The sequence below is a fragment of the Callithrix jacchus genome, chromosome 7 (genome assembly GCF_049354715.1).
Source record: "Callithrix jacchus isolate 240 chromosome 7, calJac240_pri, whole genome shotgun sequence".
Lineage (NCBI taxonomy): Eukaryota > Metazoa > Chordata > Mammalia > Primates > Cebidae > Callithrix > Callithrix jacchus.
The window spans coordinates 147,470,001-147,488,904 of record NC_133508.1 but is presented as its reverse complement, the minus strand read 5'-3'; the positions used below and the strand labels follow the sequence as shown (position 1 = coordinate 147,488,904).

Sequence of the window (18,904 nt, the reverse complement as noted above, 5' to 3'; positions counted from 1 at the left end):
ATTGGACCCCAAAAGGCACTGCTCAAGCTACTGATTTGAAATGCTCAAAATGCAATCTCTTCATTTGTCTTCTCCTAATAGAGCATTCAATATTTAATGACCTTTGATACTTAATGACATTTACTGTACATTATACAAAAGGGTCTGGAGGTTGAAGTGAATATAACTCTCCACGCAAACAAAATGTATACCTGCAAAATGAATGATGATCGTGTATCACTCGTATGCAGATGTAACATAAAACCTAAGGTTCAACAATACTATTACACCAAAGGTCTAGCTAGACCTTCAGGAAACCCTACTACCTAAACCCATTCTCAGACAAAGGCTAAAGCACATTCTGCAGAGGCAAAAGAAAACAGAAGACAGTATTTCCAGAAAAGACTAGTTACAGACAGGAGCAAACCTGAACTCTTTACTCACCATTTTAATATTGCCGCCACTATAACAGATTAAAAATGTACACATGACAAAGTGGAAAAAAGTCCCAAAATGCAACAGTTTCAGCAAAAGAACATACTGACTAAGGAATACTACAGTTAACATTGCTACAGTAAAAATGATGGCAAACAGGGATTTGGCACCACATTTACAAAGTAAAAGCATGCACTGTTAATACACTTTAGATGTCTCTCAACAGAAAAGGCCATGAAGATGGAAAACAAGAGGCACCTTGTACAAAACTCCCTATTACTGAGACAAACAAGCAAGAATCAAAGTGGTCAATTTCGTAAATATCCAGCAGCAAAGTCACTGGTTCTGTCTGAAATTTAGCAATTTGCATTTCTGATTGGCAGCTGCCCTGGGTATGTCTGTATCCAAGAAGGTGACTTTATCATACCACATCAGCAGTAATTTGGTAATCTGCATAAACAAGGTTAACCTTCAACCATAAGCTTAAAGAAAAGAGAGAACGAGAATCTTATTGCAGAACTTTCCAATGTAATTACCATTTGGAAACCATAATGGTACTCTGAGCAGGATAATAACATAAACTTCATCAAAAAAGTTGTATTTATATCCCCAGTAACTGGAAAGAATTATAAGTAATTATGGAAGTATTATATTCTGACCATAGCAAGAGTTAAAAACCAACAGTTCCTACTAAAGAGGAATATTTTCAAGATGATCTGGTCACATCATGTGCATAGTTAAGATTGTGTTTTAATAAAGATTCTTTTGCAAATAAAGAAATAAAATTTAGTAAAGTTATTCTTCTCTTGATGAAAAAAACCTTAAAAATGAACCACTGGTGGTTTGTTAAGAAGGGGAAAAAAAGAGTAAGCTACATATTTAAGTTCCAGAATGCAGCACCTCAACTTCACATCTGCCATAAGCATTTGAGATTAAGAAATCCAAGTGATGTCTTGATGATCGAATCACACTTTTTGTTCTTCCAATTCCAATGTCTGACTTTAGCATCTCATGTCAATTAAAAGTTCCCTAATACAGAAGATTGTGCTAAAGAGTGCTAAGATTCTGCATGCTGCTGCCATTCCCTGGTCCCGTTCATGCTTGTAGCTGCCTCACGAGACAGCAAAAGGTGTCTGGTCTCAACACTCCACACTGCAATAACTAGAAGAGAAGAATATTCTTAATTAGAAAAAGTTTACAAAGCTAAGGCGCATCACTGTAGCACTTAACTACATTGTAGGTATCTTTACCTTTCACTAACATCCATGCTTTTCAATAAAGGCCACATTCCTTTAAGTTGTTTTTAATGATGACATCTGTAACAGCATCAAAAACAAACTGCACATTCTTCGTGTCTGTGGCACAGGTGAAGTGAGTATAGATCTCCTTGGTATCTTTTCTTCTGTTCAGATCTTCAAACTGGCATTGAATATAGGCAGCTGCCTCTTCATATGTATTGGAACCTAAAACAGACACCCAATATTCTCAGTTCAAACCATAACAGCTGCCTGAACTCAAATAAATCAGACCACTATGATATACTTATGGAGAAGAAACATAACCCAATTAAATATGAATAGAATTCTCTATTTCTGTTACCAAGGTGTTTCTATAATTAGGTTATTTGTGAGAGTAGACTCTCATGGTAACCAAAATAAAACCATCACACACAAAAATTGAGGAAAACAAAACATTAAATTTGTCTTCACCCTTTCATTTAGACTTCTCAACTAAAAAAAATCTAGAAAGTATAAAAGGAAAGTAGGAAGGTGCATTTTTAGGGAACACAATTGCTTAAAAGGTCTGAGAGAGGCTGTGTTCCTTGGAGTGATCTTGGAATAAAGAATTCAATAGGGTAAATTGTTCTTTTCAGAATCATTCCACAGTTTTTAGGAGGTTTAGCTTCAAAGCCTTAAGGTAGTAATTTAAATAAGAAAAAGTAATACACTTTAAAAGGGTGAATTTTAGGGTTTCTGAATTATATGTCAATAAAGCTCCATCTATCTGTCTGTCTGTCTTTCTGTCTCTTGAGACAGAGTTTCGCTCTTGTTGCTCAGGCTGGAATACAATGACATGATCTAGGCTCATGGCAACCTCTGCTTCCCGCATTCAAGCGATTCTGCTGCCTCAGCCTCCTGAGTAGGTGCGATTACAGGCATGCGCCACTACACCCGGTCAAAAGCTCTTATTTTTTTTAAAAAAAGAAAGGAAGTGGCAGGAACCAAAAGTAAAGCCTGTCTCAACAATATTTATAATTAATACCTTTAAATCACCTGCTTTTTACACCATCTTGTCTACTTACAGAGCCTTTAGAGTAGCCTTAGAAACTGGCTGTAATGCCAGGGAAACACAACAAAGACAATCCATTATTCCAATAAACTAGAGGCTATTTTTGGTAACATTATACCTAACAAAAAATTATCAATAACAAAGATACAAAGACCAGGTAACAAAACAGAACTTAAGGGAAAAAAAAGGAGCCAGGTATGATGGCTCACACCTGTAATCCCTGTACTTTGGGGGCCACAGCAGGTGGATCACTTGAGGTCAGGAGTCCAAGACCAGCCTGGCCAACATAGTGAAACCCCATCTCTACTAAAAATACAAAAAATAATTAGCCAGGCATGGTGGTGGGTGCCTGTAGTAGCCGCTACTCGGAAAGCTGAGGTACAAGAATCGCTTGAATCTGGGAGGCGGAGGTTGCAGTGAGCCAAGATTGTGCCACTGCACTTCTGTCTGAGAGGCAGAGCAAGATCGTGTCTCAAAAAAAGCTGAGGCGGGAGTGGTGGAGGAGGAAGAAAGGAATATTCATTAAAATATACAAGGAACTGAAGCAAAACAACTTTGTAGGTGCTTGCGGCAGGTTCTTAAAATCTAGAGAATGACCTCCATAAATTAAAGGAGGCAGAGGAGTGAAAAGTGAATTTTGTCTGCTAGGAACAGATACTAATACCTGGCAAATAAGGACTGTAAGAATCTACAAAGAATGAAGACAATGGAGGATAGGCTTGGAAGTTCACAACCACAAAAGAAATGGATATGATATTAAAGGCTCTTTGCTTGGTGTTAAGACTCCAAGCTGAGCCTTCAAAATTAATGTCGATTCTTTTACTTACCTTACATATCTCTCCCCCAGTCTTAAAACTTGGCTGCTTTCTATAAACTAACCTAATTCTCACCTCCCTCTGTTCTTTACTCTGAACAGGTAACCACATTTCCAACTTCCCTGAGAAGACAGAGGCCATAAGGATTCAACTACATCTCAACTTTTTGGTCTACCACCTCGCTCAAAATGTTACCTATCTGCACTTATTTGTAATTCTGGTCTTAAAGGTGTCTTACTTCTTGCTCAAAAATCAATTGCTCTATCTATACTCTTTTTAAAAAATTATCAAGGAAAATTAACAGATATTTAACCATTTTAAAGTGTACAATTCAGTGGCACTTAGTGTATTTACGATGTTATGCAATCACCACCTCTCTCTAGCATCAAAACTTTTTCGCCACCCTATTTCCATTAAGTAATCACTCCCTATTCTCCCCATTCTGGTAACCACTAATATGCTTTCTGTCTATGGATTTGCCTATTTTGGATATATCATATAAAAGAAGTATTGGCCTCTTTTACTTAGCACAGTGTTTTGAGTTTCATCCAAGTTGCAGCATCTATTATTATTTCTTTTTGTGGGTAAATAATATTCATTGTATGTATATAACACAATTTGTTTATCCATTTGTCCTACCTTGACTCTTTTTTTTTGAGACAGTCTCATTCTGTCGCCAGGATGGAGTGCAGTGGCACGAACTCGGCTCACTGGAACCTCCGCCTCCCAGGTTCAAGTGATTCTACTGCCTCAGCCTCCCGAGTAGCTGAGATTACAGGCATGTGCTACCACGTCCAGCTAATTTTTGTATTTTTAGTAGAGACAGGGTTTCACCATGTTGGCCAGGATGGTCTCAATCTCCTGACCTCATGATCCACCCGCCTCAGCCTCCCAAAGTGCTGGAATTACAGGCATGACCCATCAAGCCTGTCCTGTCCTACCTAGACTCTTAATTCCTTTTTTCCCACCTGCTTACATATCTTGCTCCTTCAATGACATCTGGTTTTTTTAATACCTCTTTTGCTCATAGGATCTTAGCCCTCAGCCTATAAACATTCTTAAATCTCCTTGGCCGGGCGTGGTGGCTCACGCCTGTAATCCCAGCACTTTGGGAGGCCAAGGTGGGTGGATCACGAGGTCGAGATCGAGACCATCCTGGTCAACATGGTGAAAATCCTGTCTCTACAAAAATACAAAAAAAATTAGCTGGGCATGGTGGCGCATGCCTATAATCCCAGCTACTCAGGAGACTGAGGCAGGAGAACTGCCTGAACCCAGGAGGCAGAGGTTGCGGTGAGCCGAGATCGCGCCATTGCACTCCAGCCTGGGTAACAAGAGCAAAACTCTGTCTCAAAAAAAAAAAAATCTCTCATTTCCCTTTAAACCCATATTGCTCAAGAGTAGTCTACACTTGTCTTCCTTCTTCACTTTCTACTCTGTGATTCACTGTACTCATTCACTGCCACTGCTCTCAATAGCAGGTCAACAACTTTGTAACTGTTAACTCCAAAGGTCTTTTTTCAGTATGTATCTTGCTTATCTGCAGATAACACTGTTGACTGAAATATTTAATCAACTCACTTTTTAACCTCTTCTTTTGGTTTTTATGATATCTTTCTTTTCCTCCTGCCAATAGAAGCTGCTCTTCTCTCTCATTCTGTGGTCCTTTTCTCTCCTCATTCTATAACACTATCTCCTTAGATCATTTCACCCATTTCCATGTTTTCATTACTGATTAACTCAAACCCCAACCTCTCCTCAACCTCAAATATAACTGCCCATGAAATATTATTTTGATGTTCCATAAATAACAAAAAAAATCAACATTCCGGCCAGGCACAGTGGCTCATGCCTGTAATCCCAGCACTTTGGGAGGCTGAGGCAGGTAGACCACCTAGGTCAGGAGTTCAAGACCATCCTGGCTAACACAGTAAAACCCTGTCTCTACTAAAAATACAACAACTAACTGGGCATGGTGGCACATGCCTGTAATCCCAGCCACTCAAGAGGCTGAGGCAGGAGAATCACTTGAGCCTGGGAATCAGAGGTTGCAGTGAGCCAAGATGGCAGCCATTGCACTCCAGCCTAAGCGACAAAGCAAGACTCCATCTCAAAAAAAAAAAAAAATCAACATTCCCAAATATGAATTCAGGTTACAGCACCAGCATCCAAGACAGAAACCTGAGAGTACCTCTGACTCTTTCCATTCCTTACCCCTGCGTTACCCTTTAACTTTATTATAGAAAGAATTTACAGTGTCTCCACTAACAAGAATTCCTCTTCCCTGGAAATACCTGACTCTCATCTATAAGTTTCATAGTGATCCAGCCCCGGCAGTTACATTTGTGTCCCTACCCTCAACTGACTGGCCTACAGATTTCTGCCTGACTTCATGGCCAGATTCTCTCCTTGGAATCTGAAGCCAGGGCCAAGCAATCCCAGTGTAGCCTGATCTTTTTTAACACAGATACAGAAACTGTGACTAGGCTGTTATCACATAAACTGAATAGCAGAGAAAGTTGGAAAGGAGAGAAAGAAAAACAAAAAAGATACACAGAGAAGAGAGGAAAAAAGATGGGGATAAAGAGTGCTTCCAGGGTTCTTGACAATTATTTCCTAGTTCTAATTCCATTCTAAGCCCTATCCATTCTTGCCCTTGGGTTCTGTGATATATCCCTTAATTCCCACCCAAAGTTTTTACTTCCATCCTGAGTCCTTAGTTATTCAAATCCCTTACTATCTTTATTATCATTTATTGCATAATCTCTCTAAAGCACAGTTTCTACTATATCATGTACCCCATGATATGGATCATGGTAGGATATTAAATCCTTCAACTGATGTCACTGTCTCAGCATGAGACATAAGGCCCTCCATGAGTTGACCTCTGACCACCTCTTCCAACCGCTTTTCCCAACCAGTGTAAACTCTAATACCAAATTCCTTCTTGGTTTCACTACTAGCTGTGCCATCTTTCTACCTTCATATTTTCATATATGCAATTCCTCTTTTCTAAAGTGCTTTTATTCCTGCCTGCCTGATGATTTCTAATTCATCCTCTTAGTAGCTGTAGAAAAAGACTACACTGACCTCATCAGAAGTAACCACTTCTATTCCACTTCTATTAATGTATTTTACACTATAAAATTATTTATGTGCAACTGTACATAAAATTATTTATGTAAATTTTACACTATAATAAAATTATTTATGTGCAAGTATACACTATAATAAAATTATTTATGTCCCTCTGCAACTACATGTCAGTTTCTTGGGCACAATGATTGCAACTTACCCTTGTATTTTCTTCAACATATACCAAATTTTGCTTTATTTTTTGTGAGACAGGGTCTTGCTATCTTGCCTAGGCTGATCTTAAACTCTTGGGCTCAAATGATCCTCCTGCCTCAACCTTCCAAGTAGCTAGAATTATAGCCACCATGCCCAGCTCCCAAAGTTACTTTTTCTTTTTTATTTTTCTCAAGAAATGAAGATAGAAATTTAAAATAAACACAGAAAACTCAATTATGGCTGATACAGTACTCTTGACTTAGGGGCTTTAATCACAGGCTCAATGCCAATGCCACTACCACTGAATATTCTCCATCAATCACTCGAAACAAAAGGCAGTTTCATGAATGTCACCAAAGTGTTGATCTAAGTAAGATACGTATTTCCAATAAAATCTTTCATAACCCTTTACCTGTGTATTCCGGGTAACAGATAGTTAATGGACTCCTCTTTATTTTTTCCTCAAAAAGGTCTTTCTTGTTAAGGAAGAGAATGATCGAAGTGTCTGTAAACCATTTGTTATTACAAATGCTGTCAAACAGTTTCATGCTTTCATGCATTCGGTTCTGAAAAAGAAATAAAGAATGATAAGGTCAGTAGCAAATAGTAAAAGTGGATTAACTTAATGAAAAAGACAAATCAACAACTTTTACAGCACTGAATGTCATTCATGGAAATAAGTCAGATACCAGTAAGATAAAGTTGAGTGTTAGTCCTCATTTTTGTAATTTTTGGGGATGAGGAGGTGAGAGGAAAGGCTGGTTAACAATAGCACTTAATCCTTTCCACATACTCCATGTGGCTATCACATCTCTTTTAGAGTAATAGGGCACAGATCAATATATTGAAAGTCTAATCTCACCAGGAGAAAAATTAAAGATACTAAGATTTGGTTGAATGAGCAAATAAACACACACAATCTTCCTAATAGTTATTTTCCATTTCCTGGCTACATTAGACAGGTTTACCAGAAGCTCCAACATACCATCTCCTCATCCTCAGCCAGAACAAGGTCATAATCACTGAGGGCCACACAGAAGATAATTGCTGTCACTCCCTCAAAACAGTGAATCCACTTTTTTCGTTCTGATCTTTGGCCACCTACATCAAACATCCTGCACAAAGGGAAAGAAAGCACAAATTCAGCAAGTTCACACATACACCTGGAGCTAAACTGAAATGATCAGTAAACTTCCCACGATTACATATTCAAAACTTCATTTATAATAGAAGACAAACAAGGAATAGATTAAATGTAGTCAAAATAATTATCCTGGCTAAAAGTATAAGATAACAAAATGAGAAAATAAAATTTGTGAATACTCTAAATTCTCATCTTAGACAGACAGTTGAGCCTCCTCACTATCAAAGTTTCTATCAGATGTGTGAAAAGTCAGCAGAATAAGCACTGGAATGGATTAAAGGACAGAGAGGGGAAAAGACAGGAAAAGCGAAGAGCTACATAATACAGTTTGAGATAATAACAGAAATAATGACATATTTATTGAGTGCTTACCATGGTGCCAGACACTACTACTAAACATCTTAACTCATTTTGCTTTTGTAACACTCTTATAGTAGTATTATTATCCCAATTACACAAATAAAGAAACTGAGGCAAATTCAATGTTAAATGATTTGCTCAAAGGTGCATTACTAACCAACAGGGACTGGGGATCTGAACCTAAGCACTGTAACTCCTGCACTCATGTTCTGACTCTCAAAATAATTTGCCTCTGAATCCCCAATTTGCACTCTGCTTCCATAACTTCTCCCTACTAATTCAAGTTTGTTTTTCTTACTCTAAAAAAAGAAAATCTGGATATTGTAAAAAAGTAATAATAAATTATATTTTATGGTACGATTCTATGAACCCAATATCTAAAATACAGCCTTGACCAGTATTTCGAAACTCCAAGTCTTACTTAAACCTAATTAATAAAAACAAAGCCTCAACTGTTCACAAACGTTATGTTCCACACCAGATTAGTTTAATCCACTACTCTCTTCTGAGTGACTTACTTGGTATTCTGGGTCAACTGCTGAACTTTTATCAACAGCATCCTCAACTACTTCCTATAGTAAAAAGAACATCGGCACTGCTTTGTGTTTTAGCGGATATTTAGTTCTAATGACATATGCATACAAATTATTACTCTTGTGATCTGTCTTTGACGAAAATGATAAAATTTTTCAAGGCTAAACTCTGCCAAACTGGTTTAATGTATAAGATCTATACTGACTAGAGGCCTACATTTCCAGAGACGTTTTCCCCCAGAAATTCAAAGAAATAAGACACAGTTGGTGATTTCTAAATGCATGCTTGAAAGGAATTATCTCTTTAAGACCCAGCTCTTCCTTTGGGTTGACTGTGCACAATTCTTTTTGACCTTTGCTCATGACACCTGGAATGATATCATCACAAGCTGGCTTTAATATAGGGTCATATTACAGGTTTCCAGAAGGCTAACAGCATATATTTCACCATGGAAGTCTCAAGGGGAGACACACCAATAACTTCAATTTACTCCCCCATTTTCTTCTACAAAGTCTACACAGCACTATGAAGTTGCAGGGTGGGCTTTTAGCACATATTAACATTTACAATATCATTCACTAAGAGATCAACATTTTATAAACATTACCTCATTAACTGAGAGGCAAGTAAGCAATTACACAATGCCTTGCATATGGTAGATGCTCAATAAATGTTTGAATAAATGGATAGTAGTTTTGCCTAGAGAGAAGAGGAAAAGGAAGAAATGATAGTACTTCATAACAAGATATCTACATGCCAACAATAAAGTAGGCGTGGCACCTTAATTAGATCTAGCTATTGATCCTGGCATAAAAAGACAGAACAGTTAGGATTTGCCTAACTAAAGACTGATCTATATAACAACACCAATAAGAAAGTTTCTGACAGTAAATAATGATCACAACTTTTAATTATAAATAGATTGCAAACCTTATACAAAGAAATCTCATTCTTACGGTCTCACAAGTGATAATCCATGTGGTCTTTGCTGCTCTCACTAAATAAACTCATCAGTACTAAAGATTAGTAGCAAGTCTATTCTAAAATCATTCATAGCTCAAATGCTATTTTCCTGCACCAGAAAAAAAATCCAGTTTGGTGTATCAGGATTTCAAGACCCCGACTGGTATCTAGTAATATGCAAACCCTATATGGACTTCACAAATCCTGTGGAACAGTTGTTTTCAGAGAAAAAACTGAGAGGATCTGAGGTAGTAGTTATATTTGTATGCAATAATGCTGAACCTCACATTCTACATATAAGCATAATGAGATAACTAAAGAACACATGGTATATTAAAGGGGAAAAGTTTACTCCTAATCTCAAAGGTCACAAAAGAAGAAAATAAGAATAAAAAAAAAACAATTCTAACATTTATAAAAGACTGTTAACACAGAGACAAGCTGAGGCCTGTTTTAGAATTACTAATGCTAATGTGAAAATTCTTTGTATTAGAATATTAGAATTTTCTCTCTCTAAAACAATCACAGTTGGGCTGGGCACAGTGGCTCAAACCTGTAATCCCAGTATTTTGAGAGGATGAGGCAGCAGAATCGCCGGGGCCCAGGAGTTTGAGACCAGTCTGGGCAATAAAGAGAGACCCTGTACCTACATAAAATTTTGTTTAAACATCAGCCAGGCACAGTGGCATGAGCCTATAGTTCCAGCTACTTGGGGGAGGCTGAGACAGAAGGATCATGAGCCCAGGAGGTCAAGTCTGCAGTGAGCTGTGATCACACCACTGCACTCCAGCTTGGGTGACAGAGTAAGACCCTGTCTCTAAAAATAAATACAATTTTAAAAACAAACCAAAAAAATTACTGCTTATATGTCATTATATCAACCAAAAATCCCTCTATCCCTAAGTCTATTTTCCATTCTGCACTGTATTAAGAACTTAATATGTACAAATTACTTAAAGAGCCATGAAAATCTTGCTCCATTCCATCAACTTGAAGGGAAATTCAAACCAGTAAGAAAGAAGTGACACTGGTGAGAAAAGCATTTCTATTTAAATATCAAAATGGCATAACAAAACCATATAACTTATTAAAAAAACTGGTTTTCTATAAGTTTAATATTGTTATCCTATTAAACAAACATTCACTATCTGTTTTGGTGAATCTAACGAAAAGCAGCAGAAAAGAATTAAAAATAAAACAAACCAGTTATCACAGGAAAAATTCTATTGGGAGGCAAGTTACAATTTATTTTTGAATTTAAATTCCTCTAAATGGACACAAATATTTGATGCTACTTGGAGAAAGAAGAGATGTTTGGGCCCCCATTCAGTTAAAATATTCAAATAATGCTGATAAAAGTTTCTAAACCAAGGAATATTGCCCAGAGAAATTTTACCCTGATTAAGAGACGGTAAACTAAAACAAAAAATATTTGCATTTGGCACATCTAGCAAAAAGGCTAATGACTTACTTGAAGTATAGGTCTTTGAAGGTGAAATGCGTTTCTACAATGCCCGTGGTCTTCACTCTTGTCCGAAGAACATCTTGCTGAGTTGGAATGTAGTTAGATTGGGATATTCTATCCAGATCATTTAGGTAACTAAATAAAGACACATTTACTTTTACTTGGTGAAGCCAACCATGTGCACAGCAAATCAGTAGACTAAAGTAGTTCCTATTCTAAACCTGTTACTAGTTACTCAAGTGGCAAAACAGAATCAGATCTTCAGTATCACAGAAATTTTAAGAAGCCAGGTATGGTGGCTCAATGGCTGTAATCCCAACACTTTCAGAGGCCAAGTCAAGAGGATCACTTGAGGCCAGGAGTTCAAGACCAGCCTGGGCAACATAAAGAGACCCCTGTCTCTACAAAATATTTTTAAACTTAGCTAAGCATGGTGGCTCATGCCTATAGTCCTAGCTAATCCTGTGCCACTGCACTCCAGTCTGAATGACAGAGATCCCCATTTATTAAAAAAACAAAGAAAGAAATAATAAGAAAAAACATGAATCCGCCATAGGACAATTAAAATATAGTCTATATATATTAACAAAAGCAGGTTTAATTCTACAGAATTAAACTGTGAAGGCCAATTAAAAAAATTAAAATAGAACAGGAAATGTTCTTATTAAAGAAAAATTCCTGAAACGTAATACTAAGTTAACTGTGTATTGTACAATACCAAAACCAAACTATACCAAAAGTCCTCAGACAATGAAACTTAACAGGTCACACTGTGTGTTTAACCATTTGACAGGACATTAGTGAATGGTGTTTGATTTACTAAAATTAAGAGAACTATAGTCAGTAAGAATTAATATTTTCAGTACTAATTAAGAATTAATATCTTCAGTAAACAAAAGAGTTAAAGAGGTTTTGGGGTTTTTTAATCTAAATAAAAACAATTTGTAAATACCTCCAAAAAAAATTAATTTGTTCAGGGAAGTAATTAAAGGCTGCTTCAAAACTATATTCTTTGCGGATTCCAGGCTAGAAAACTGATGAGGAGATGGCACCAATATAAGTGAACCATTATTATCTATAAACAAAATACTATCACTAATGTAAAGACACAAGCTTAGATCAACAGTTATGAAAAACACTACAAAGTAAGCACATGTAGTTAGAAGATTCAGAGCTTTCTGAAGGAATGATGAAAAAAAGCAACTATAATCTATCTTTGATGACCACTGGGAGAATTATTTACTATCAATACCTGCAAGTAAAATATGTTATTAAAAGGCAGGCAAGAATCCTGAAATATTTCTAAAGCCAAGTTCTCACTGAAAGAATAAGCAAGTTTTCAAATATAGTCATGTGCCACATAACAATGTTATGGTCAACAGCAGACTGCATATATGTATGACAGTGATCCCGTAAGATTATAATGGAGCTGAAACATTCCTAGCCCCTAGTGACATCACAGCCATCGCATTACCTTTTTACGTTTAGAGATGTTGAGATATACAAATACCATTGCGTTACAACTGCTACAGTACTTACTACAATAACATGCTGTACAGATTCACAGCATAGGAGCAACAGGCTATACCATATAGCTTAGGTGGATAGTAGGCTATAATATCTAATTCTGTGTACGTATACTCTACAATGTTCGCACGATGACAAATCACCTTATGATGCAATTTTCAGAACGTATCCCTGTCCTTATGTACAACCTGACTATATAATTTCTTTTTCTAACAATTTAAGCTAGAATGAGAATGTGAAAACGAAAAAATAATAATATTGGAGAAAATACCTTAATGCTTAAAAGTACCTTAATCTTTTAAGGATACAGATAAATGCTCACCAGGCCCCGCAAAAGTACATTTAAAAAACTACATTCTGAATTTAAGTTTCATAAATAAGTATCCGTAAAGAGGTAAAATAGGATAGCATATAACAGCTTAATATAATTATTCATTATAAAGTCTCTAAAACTATGTTAACACTGAAGATAATGCCCCTGACAAAAAGATACTTCAACTTCATTCCATGAGTCAATCACCTCTTTCTATACAAAGTCTCCTATTGTGATCTGGCAAAAGATTTATTAGTGGTGACTAGTACTAGAAAAATCCATAATGCAGCCAGACACAGAGCTGGCTGCATAAAAAGGAATACCACAACTCTAATTTCCCTCTCTAGCTGGCTATCAGTGCCAAGCCCTTACACAGAGGGAACCTATGAGCTGGAACAGATTCAGAACCCAGCCACAATATGATGTCTCTCCTCCTTCACTTGCTTATTATAAACATGCCATGGAACAAATTCTGTGGTGCCAAGTCTCCCATTTACATTCCAAGAGGTAACTTTTTTCTCCAAATCATACAAATGACCAAAGGCTCTATAATCCTAAATTTAGACAATTTTTATAAAGCACAGTATAGACTTCTAAGAGAGTCTATTACTTAAACATTTCCTTAAGGATGGGCACTAAACTTTCTCTGTTGTCACCAAGTTATTCTCTGTTAGAGTTTCACAGAGAAAAATTACTTACTATGAAGCAGAATCATTGAGCTGATATTCCCTGGATCTGCTGAAGCAAGCTTGTACCCCACCATCTCGCCACAACCGTTTAATCACTCCTGCTAGTTCTGGAGTCATGACTCCTTCTTCAGCACTGCCAGCTAAAACAAATAATTGTCGGGCATCATCCTGAAGAAAGCAGTTAAGAAAGAGACAGATGACTCTCCATTTCTTTAAGACTTGATGATAGTCTCTTTAAAACATACGCACATTACATGTTATTTTAAAAGAGGTGTTATTATAGAGACCTTTTCTGACAGGCCAGCACGACAGATAATATAATTAAGTCTTTCCTCATTCTCATTCCACTATAGTTTTAAGTCCAGAACTGAGGTGAGGAATTGTTTTACTACCCCACCACTCCTCCACTCACCACCATCCCCAGAAAAGATCACTTCTGGCAAGCCCACAAATTTCCATCCAGATTGCTAATAATTTTTCAGAGAAAAAAACTGGTTTACGAGACAGGCTTATGTAAAACATTCCCGTTCTATTAAAGCAAGGCTACAATAAAAATAGAAATAAAAAGACTAGCACGTAAGACGTAAAGTCTAAACACCTAAAAGGGAGTAAAACATTAATCAAATTTGAGAAAAAAGTATCCTCTTCTTCACCTTCAGCCCAGACAGCAGAACAAGAAGAGGAGATGGAAGCACTTAATAAGTCTAGATTGCGCCACTGCATTCCAGCCTGGGCAACAAAAGCGAAACTCTGTCTCAAAAAGAAAAAAGTCTAGAAGCCTCATGGGGGAATAAATCCCTCAGGAAAAGATTCAAACAGTCCCTAGATTTCCCTAAAGCAATAATAATAATGTTGTAACTGAGAGAGGGAAAGAAAGGCAGCAGGAGGAAAAGAAAGTAACCAAGAGAGCTGTGATTAAAACTTCATGAGTCAGCCGGGTGCAGTGGCTCACACCTGTACCTAGCACTTTGGGAGGCCGACACAGGCGGATCACAAGTTCTGGAGTTCAAGACCAGCCTGGCCGACATGGCGAAAACCAGTCTCTACTAAAAATATAAAATTAGTTGAGTGTGGTGGGACACACCTGTAGTCCCAGGTACTCAGGAGGCTGAGGCAGGAGAATCACTTGTACCCAGGAGGTGGAGGTTGCAGTAAGCCGAAAGAGTACCACTGCACTCCAGCCTGGGTGAAAGAGCAAGACTCCATCTCAAACAAAACAAAACAAAACTTAACTTCACTGAGTCATAGCCATAGTTTTCTATTTTTTTCCTTCTCCCACCTCAGCCTCCCAAGTAGTTGGGATTACAGGCATCTGCCAGCACCCCCAGCTGATTTTTGTATTTTTAGTAGAGATGGAGTTTCGCCATGCTGGCCAGGCTGGTCTTGAATTCCTGACCTCAAGTGATCCACCTGCCTCGGCCTCCCAAAGTGCTGGGATTATAGGCGTGAGCCACCGGGCCCGGCCATAGCCATAGTTTTCTAGGTAATTATAGTTTTTAAATGTAAAATATGTGAGAGAGAGAGGACTATAAGATTTTTATTGTTTTGCCTTATTCTTTTTTTTGAGACGAAGTCTCACTCTGTCTCCCAGGCTAGAGTGCAGTGGTATGATCTTGGCTCACTACAACCTCTGTCTTCCAGGTTTAAGGGATTCTCCTGCCTCAGCCTCCTAAGTAGCTGAAATTATAGGCGAGCAGCAGATCCGGCTAATTTTTGTACTTTTAGTGGAGGCAGGTTTAGCTAGGTGTGGTGGCTCACACCTGTAATCCTAACACTTTGGGAGGCTGAAGTGGGCAGACCATGAGGTCAGGAGTTTGAGACCAGTCTGTTTTGCTTTATTCTATCCATTCCTACTTGTCAGTTTAAAAATAAACACAGGTCTCATGGGATGATTTTCCCAACCACATCAAATACTTGTCTACCTTGAGAGATTCCAAATAACTATAAAAATAAAGAATTTTAAAAGCATATAATATGCAAAGAAAAAGTAAAGGAGAAAGGGAAGCAATCATTTGTATCTTAAGTAGTCATCAGGACAAAATAAACTAACAAGCAAGTCATTTCAGATCACAAGTGAACTCACAACCAAGAACTCCTAAGACTTGTGAATTACCAGAACTTGTGCATCCACCTTAGCAAAACAAAACCACCCACAGTGCACCCAATTTATTTTTGCCAAACTCTGGGTCTCCAGCTCTAATGGTTTTTACTTAGTAATATTTCCTCCTTTAAGATCCTTTCCTGTATTCTTTCTAGTAATATTTAGGCTCAACCCTCATTTAGCTTCTGAGATCAGGCACATTCAGGGAGGTAGGGCAGTAGACTAGGCTCAACGCTCTATGAAACCTTAGCTAAGAGCTATATGACCCTCCCTTTCTTTTCAAAGATAAAATTTTAAACAATGAGAAAAGTTGAAATATTAGACAAATTGGCAAACATACACAACAGTGAGAATGTCCTATATATATGTATGTCCTTCTACATATATATGTATGGTGCTTTAACATTTGAACACTTTATAATCCCTTGCTTCTGAAATTTGACCTATACTTATGCACATATTCAAATAACCTTATTAAGCACGGCTTTAAAAAGAAAGAAACCATGATTCTAATTTTAGAAACTTCAAAAGAGAGAGAATTTCTACTACTTTTTTTGCTGTCCTGACTCTATATTCTTTCAGGAGGAAATGCTTTTATCTTATCCCTTAATTTCTTTCACTGACTTGCTCTTGCTTCCTCACAATAAACCCTCTCTAAAGGTCTATAAAGAACTCCCTCTTTACAATAAACTTCACACCTCCACACTTAAGCAGATGTGAAAAAGGAACCTATTCCACATCCAGTTCTATTTTTTTTTCCATTCACACTCTCTAGCCAACTATAAAAAATTAGAGGAGAGGCTGGGCACAATGGCTCACGCCTGTAATCCCAGAACTTTGGGAGGCCAAGGCAGGTGGATCACCTGAGGTCAGGAGTTCGAGACCAGCCTGGCCAACATAGTAAAACCCTGTCTCTACTAAAAATACAAAAATTAGCCAGGGATGGTGGCAGACACCTGTAATCCCAGCTACTTGAGAGGCTGAGACAGGAGAATTGCTTGAACCCAGGAGGCGGAGGTTGCAGTGAGCCGAGATCATGCCATTGCACTCTAGCCTCGGCAATAAGAGTAAAACTGTCTCAAAAAGGAAAAAAAAAAAACTAAAGGAGAATAAGAGAGGAGCTACAAATATAATTCCTTACACATAGAAGAAAAAAAAAGAAACTTTTAAAAATTATATAGGATTATAGATTAGGCTGTGAGGACACTGGAAAGCTGGATGATTTAGGAGGCCTTAGAGGGATTAATGATGTCAACTGCATCTGGTAACACAGGAGAGTTAGGACCCAAAGATTAATGACAATTGATTTGATAAAGGAAAGAAACGAAAGGGTAGGGAGAGAAATAAAGGAAGATAGACAGTGGGGAATAAGATTAAAGAGGGAAAGAAAAAAGGGACAAACTAAAAGAATAAATGACTGAGATGGAGAAAAAGCCAACAGAGAGGGGGAAGAGAATAAATACAGTACTATCAACCAGCTATAAGATACAACAAATACAAGAGAGAACTAGAGTTGGGTGATAGGGAGAAATGAGAAAAGGGAGGAAGAAAATAAGACCACAAATAGAGCTGATATGAAGAAGAAAAAGAGGAAAAGAAGGAAAGAAAAGCAGGAGGTAAAAGAAGGAACAGAAAAGAGTAAGGTAAGGAAAGGATAAAGGCTTTGTTTATTTTTGCTTAAACTGCCAAACTTCCTTGCGCAGAGGCATAAAAAAAAAAGTCTCTATGTGATATATTTTATAAAAATATAAAAGTCACATTCACATATTTTCTTATTTTTTGATACTCCTCTCCCATTTTACAATCCTTAATCTAGCTCCTCTTCCTTTATGCCATTTCTAAGATACTTTCTAGTCTAACACTGTCCAACTGTGACCAACCTTTCAGTATTTCCCCTCGACAATTTCCTCTCTTTTGATCAAATATAAATTTGCATTTGGTAAGTTGGGAGTAGCTTTTAAGAGTTCCTAAGTAACTTCACAGACATATAGGTTTTTCCTTTCCAGGTAGACTTCCCAAGTCATCTTCTTTAATTTCTCCATGACATGTAAGTATGACACTCTGAACATAGGTGGTGAGTCCCTTAGATGTATGAAATAATTCTGTAATTTCCCAGCCTTCTCTGGAATTTAGCTGATTATCGAAGATCTCCTGCCTTCATTTTGGCCCCCTCTCCACTGGCACAAAACATCCTAATCCTAATTACAAATGCCCTAATTTTACAAACTAGATCTTCAGGGTCCACTAAGTATTATTATAATTAAATAATACAACTTTTAAACAGCTGACATGTGCAAGGCATTAGAGAATTATACTAGGGCATGGTATACTCCAATTCTATAGCTTAAGGGTCCATGTGGTATCACTTAAGGGTACAGTATCTGACTTAGATATTCAAGAATGTGGACTTAGGGTTCATGTCCTTACAGAATTTATTCTGGGAGACTGATTTTGGCCTTTAATCTTATAAACCTCAAAAAGCACAGCTACAGATCATGGCAACTTTTCTCTTAGATTATTTTAATATACTATTACCAATGACTATGAGTCAACAGTGCTGTTTAAAAATAATAATAATAAAAGCAACTGAATAGAACAGTTATCCCAGAAACCTACAGTACATCCACAGAATCCCATTTCCTAGACTCCTCTTGGGGTGGTTATAGCTAACACCTTCTAAAGCAGATTGCTAACATTTCTCAAGTGAGCACAAAGTTCTTTGCTCATTTTATTTTGTTGCTTAAACTCATTTCCCTAAAACATGAAGCAAAAATTTTGCTTAACTGTGTCTGCTGAATAAGAGCAAGCGAAGAGGAAATGAGCAACACTTACTGCCCTGGCAGTTTCCCCAAAGTCAATCTTTAGCCGTCCCATGGCTCTGATGATTGCAATGATGGACTGTATAGTATTGCTGTAGACAACTACTTTATATTGTTTACATTCATCCTCTGAATAGCCATCCTCATGAATGATTCTTTAAAACAAAGAAAACCACAAGT

General features: G+C 37.4%; 1 protein-coding gene across 3 annotated transcripts in view; it reads right to left on the bottom strand.

Moving 5' to 3' along the window:
• Positions 1-412: 412 nt before the first annotated feature.
• GNAI3 (G protein subunit alpha i3) overlaps positions 413-18,904 on the bottom strand; it is a 46,460-nt gene continuing 27,968 nt past the window's right edge. For all 3 annotated transcript variants that reach the window (XM_035252410.3, XM_035252408.3, XM_078332720.1), the window contains 7 exons: positions 18,738-18,879; positions 13,815-13,972; positions 11,282-11,410; positions 7,795-7,924; positions 7,222-7,375; positions 1,665-1,877; positions 413-1,575 (listed from right to left, as the gene is read on the bottom strand). In XM_035252410.3, coding sequence (XP_035108301.1) covers positions 1,687-1,877; positions 7,222-7,375; positions 7,795-7,924; positions 11,282-11,410; positions 13,815-13,972; positions 18,738-18,879 — 904 coding nt within the window. In that variant the 3' untranslated portion in view covers positions 413-1,575; positions 1,665-1,686. The remainder of the gene's footprint in view (positions 1,576-1,664; positions 1,878-7,221; positions 7,376-7,794; positions 7,925-11,281; positions 11,411-13,814; positions 13,973-18,737; positions 18,880-18,904) is intronic.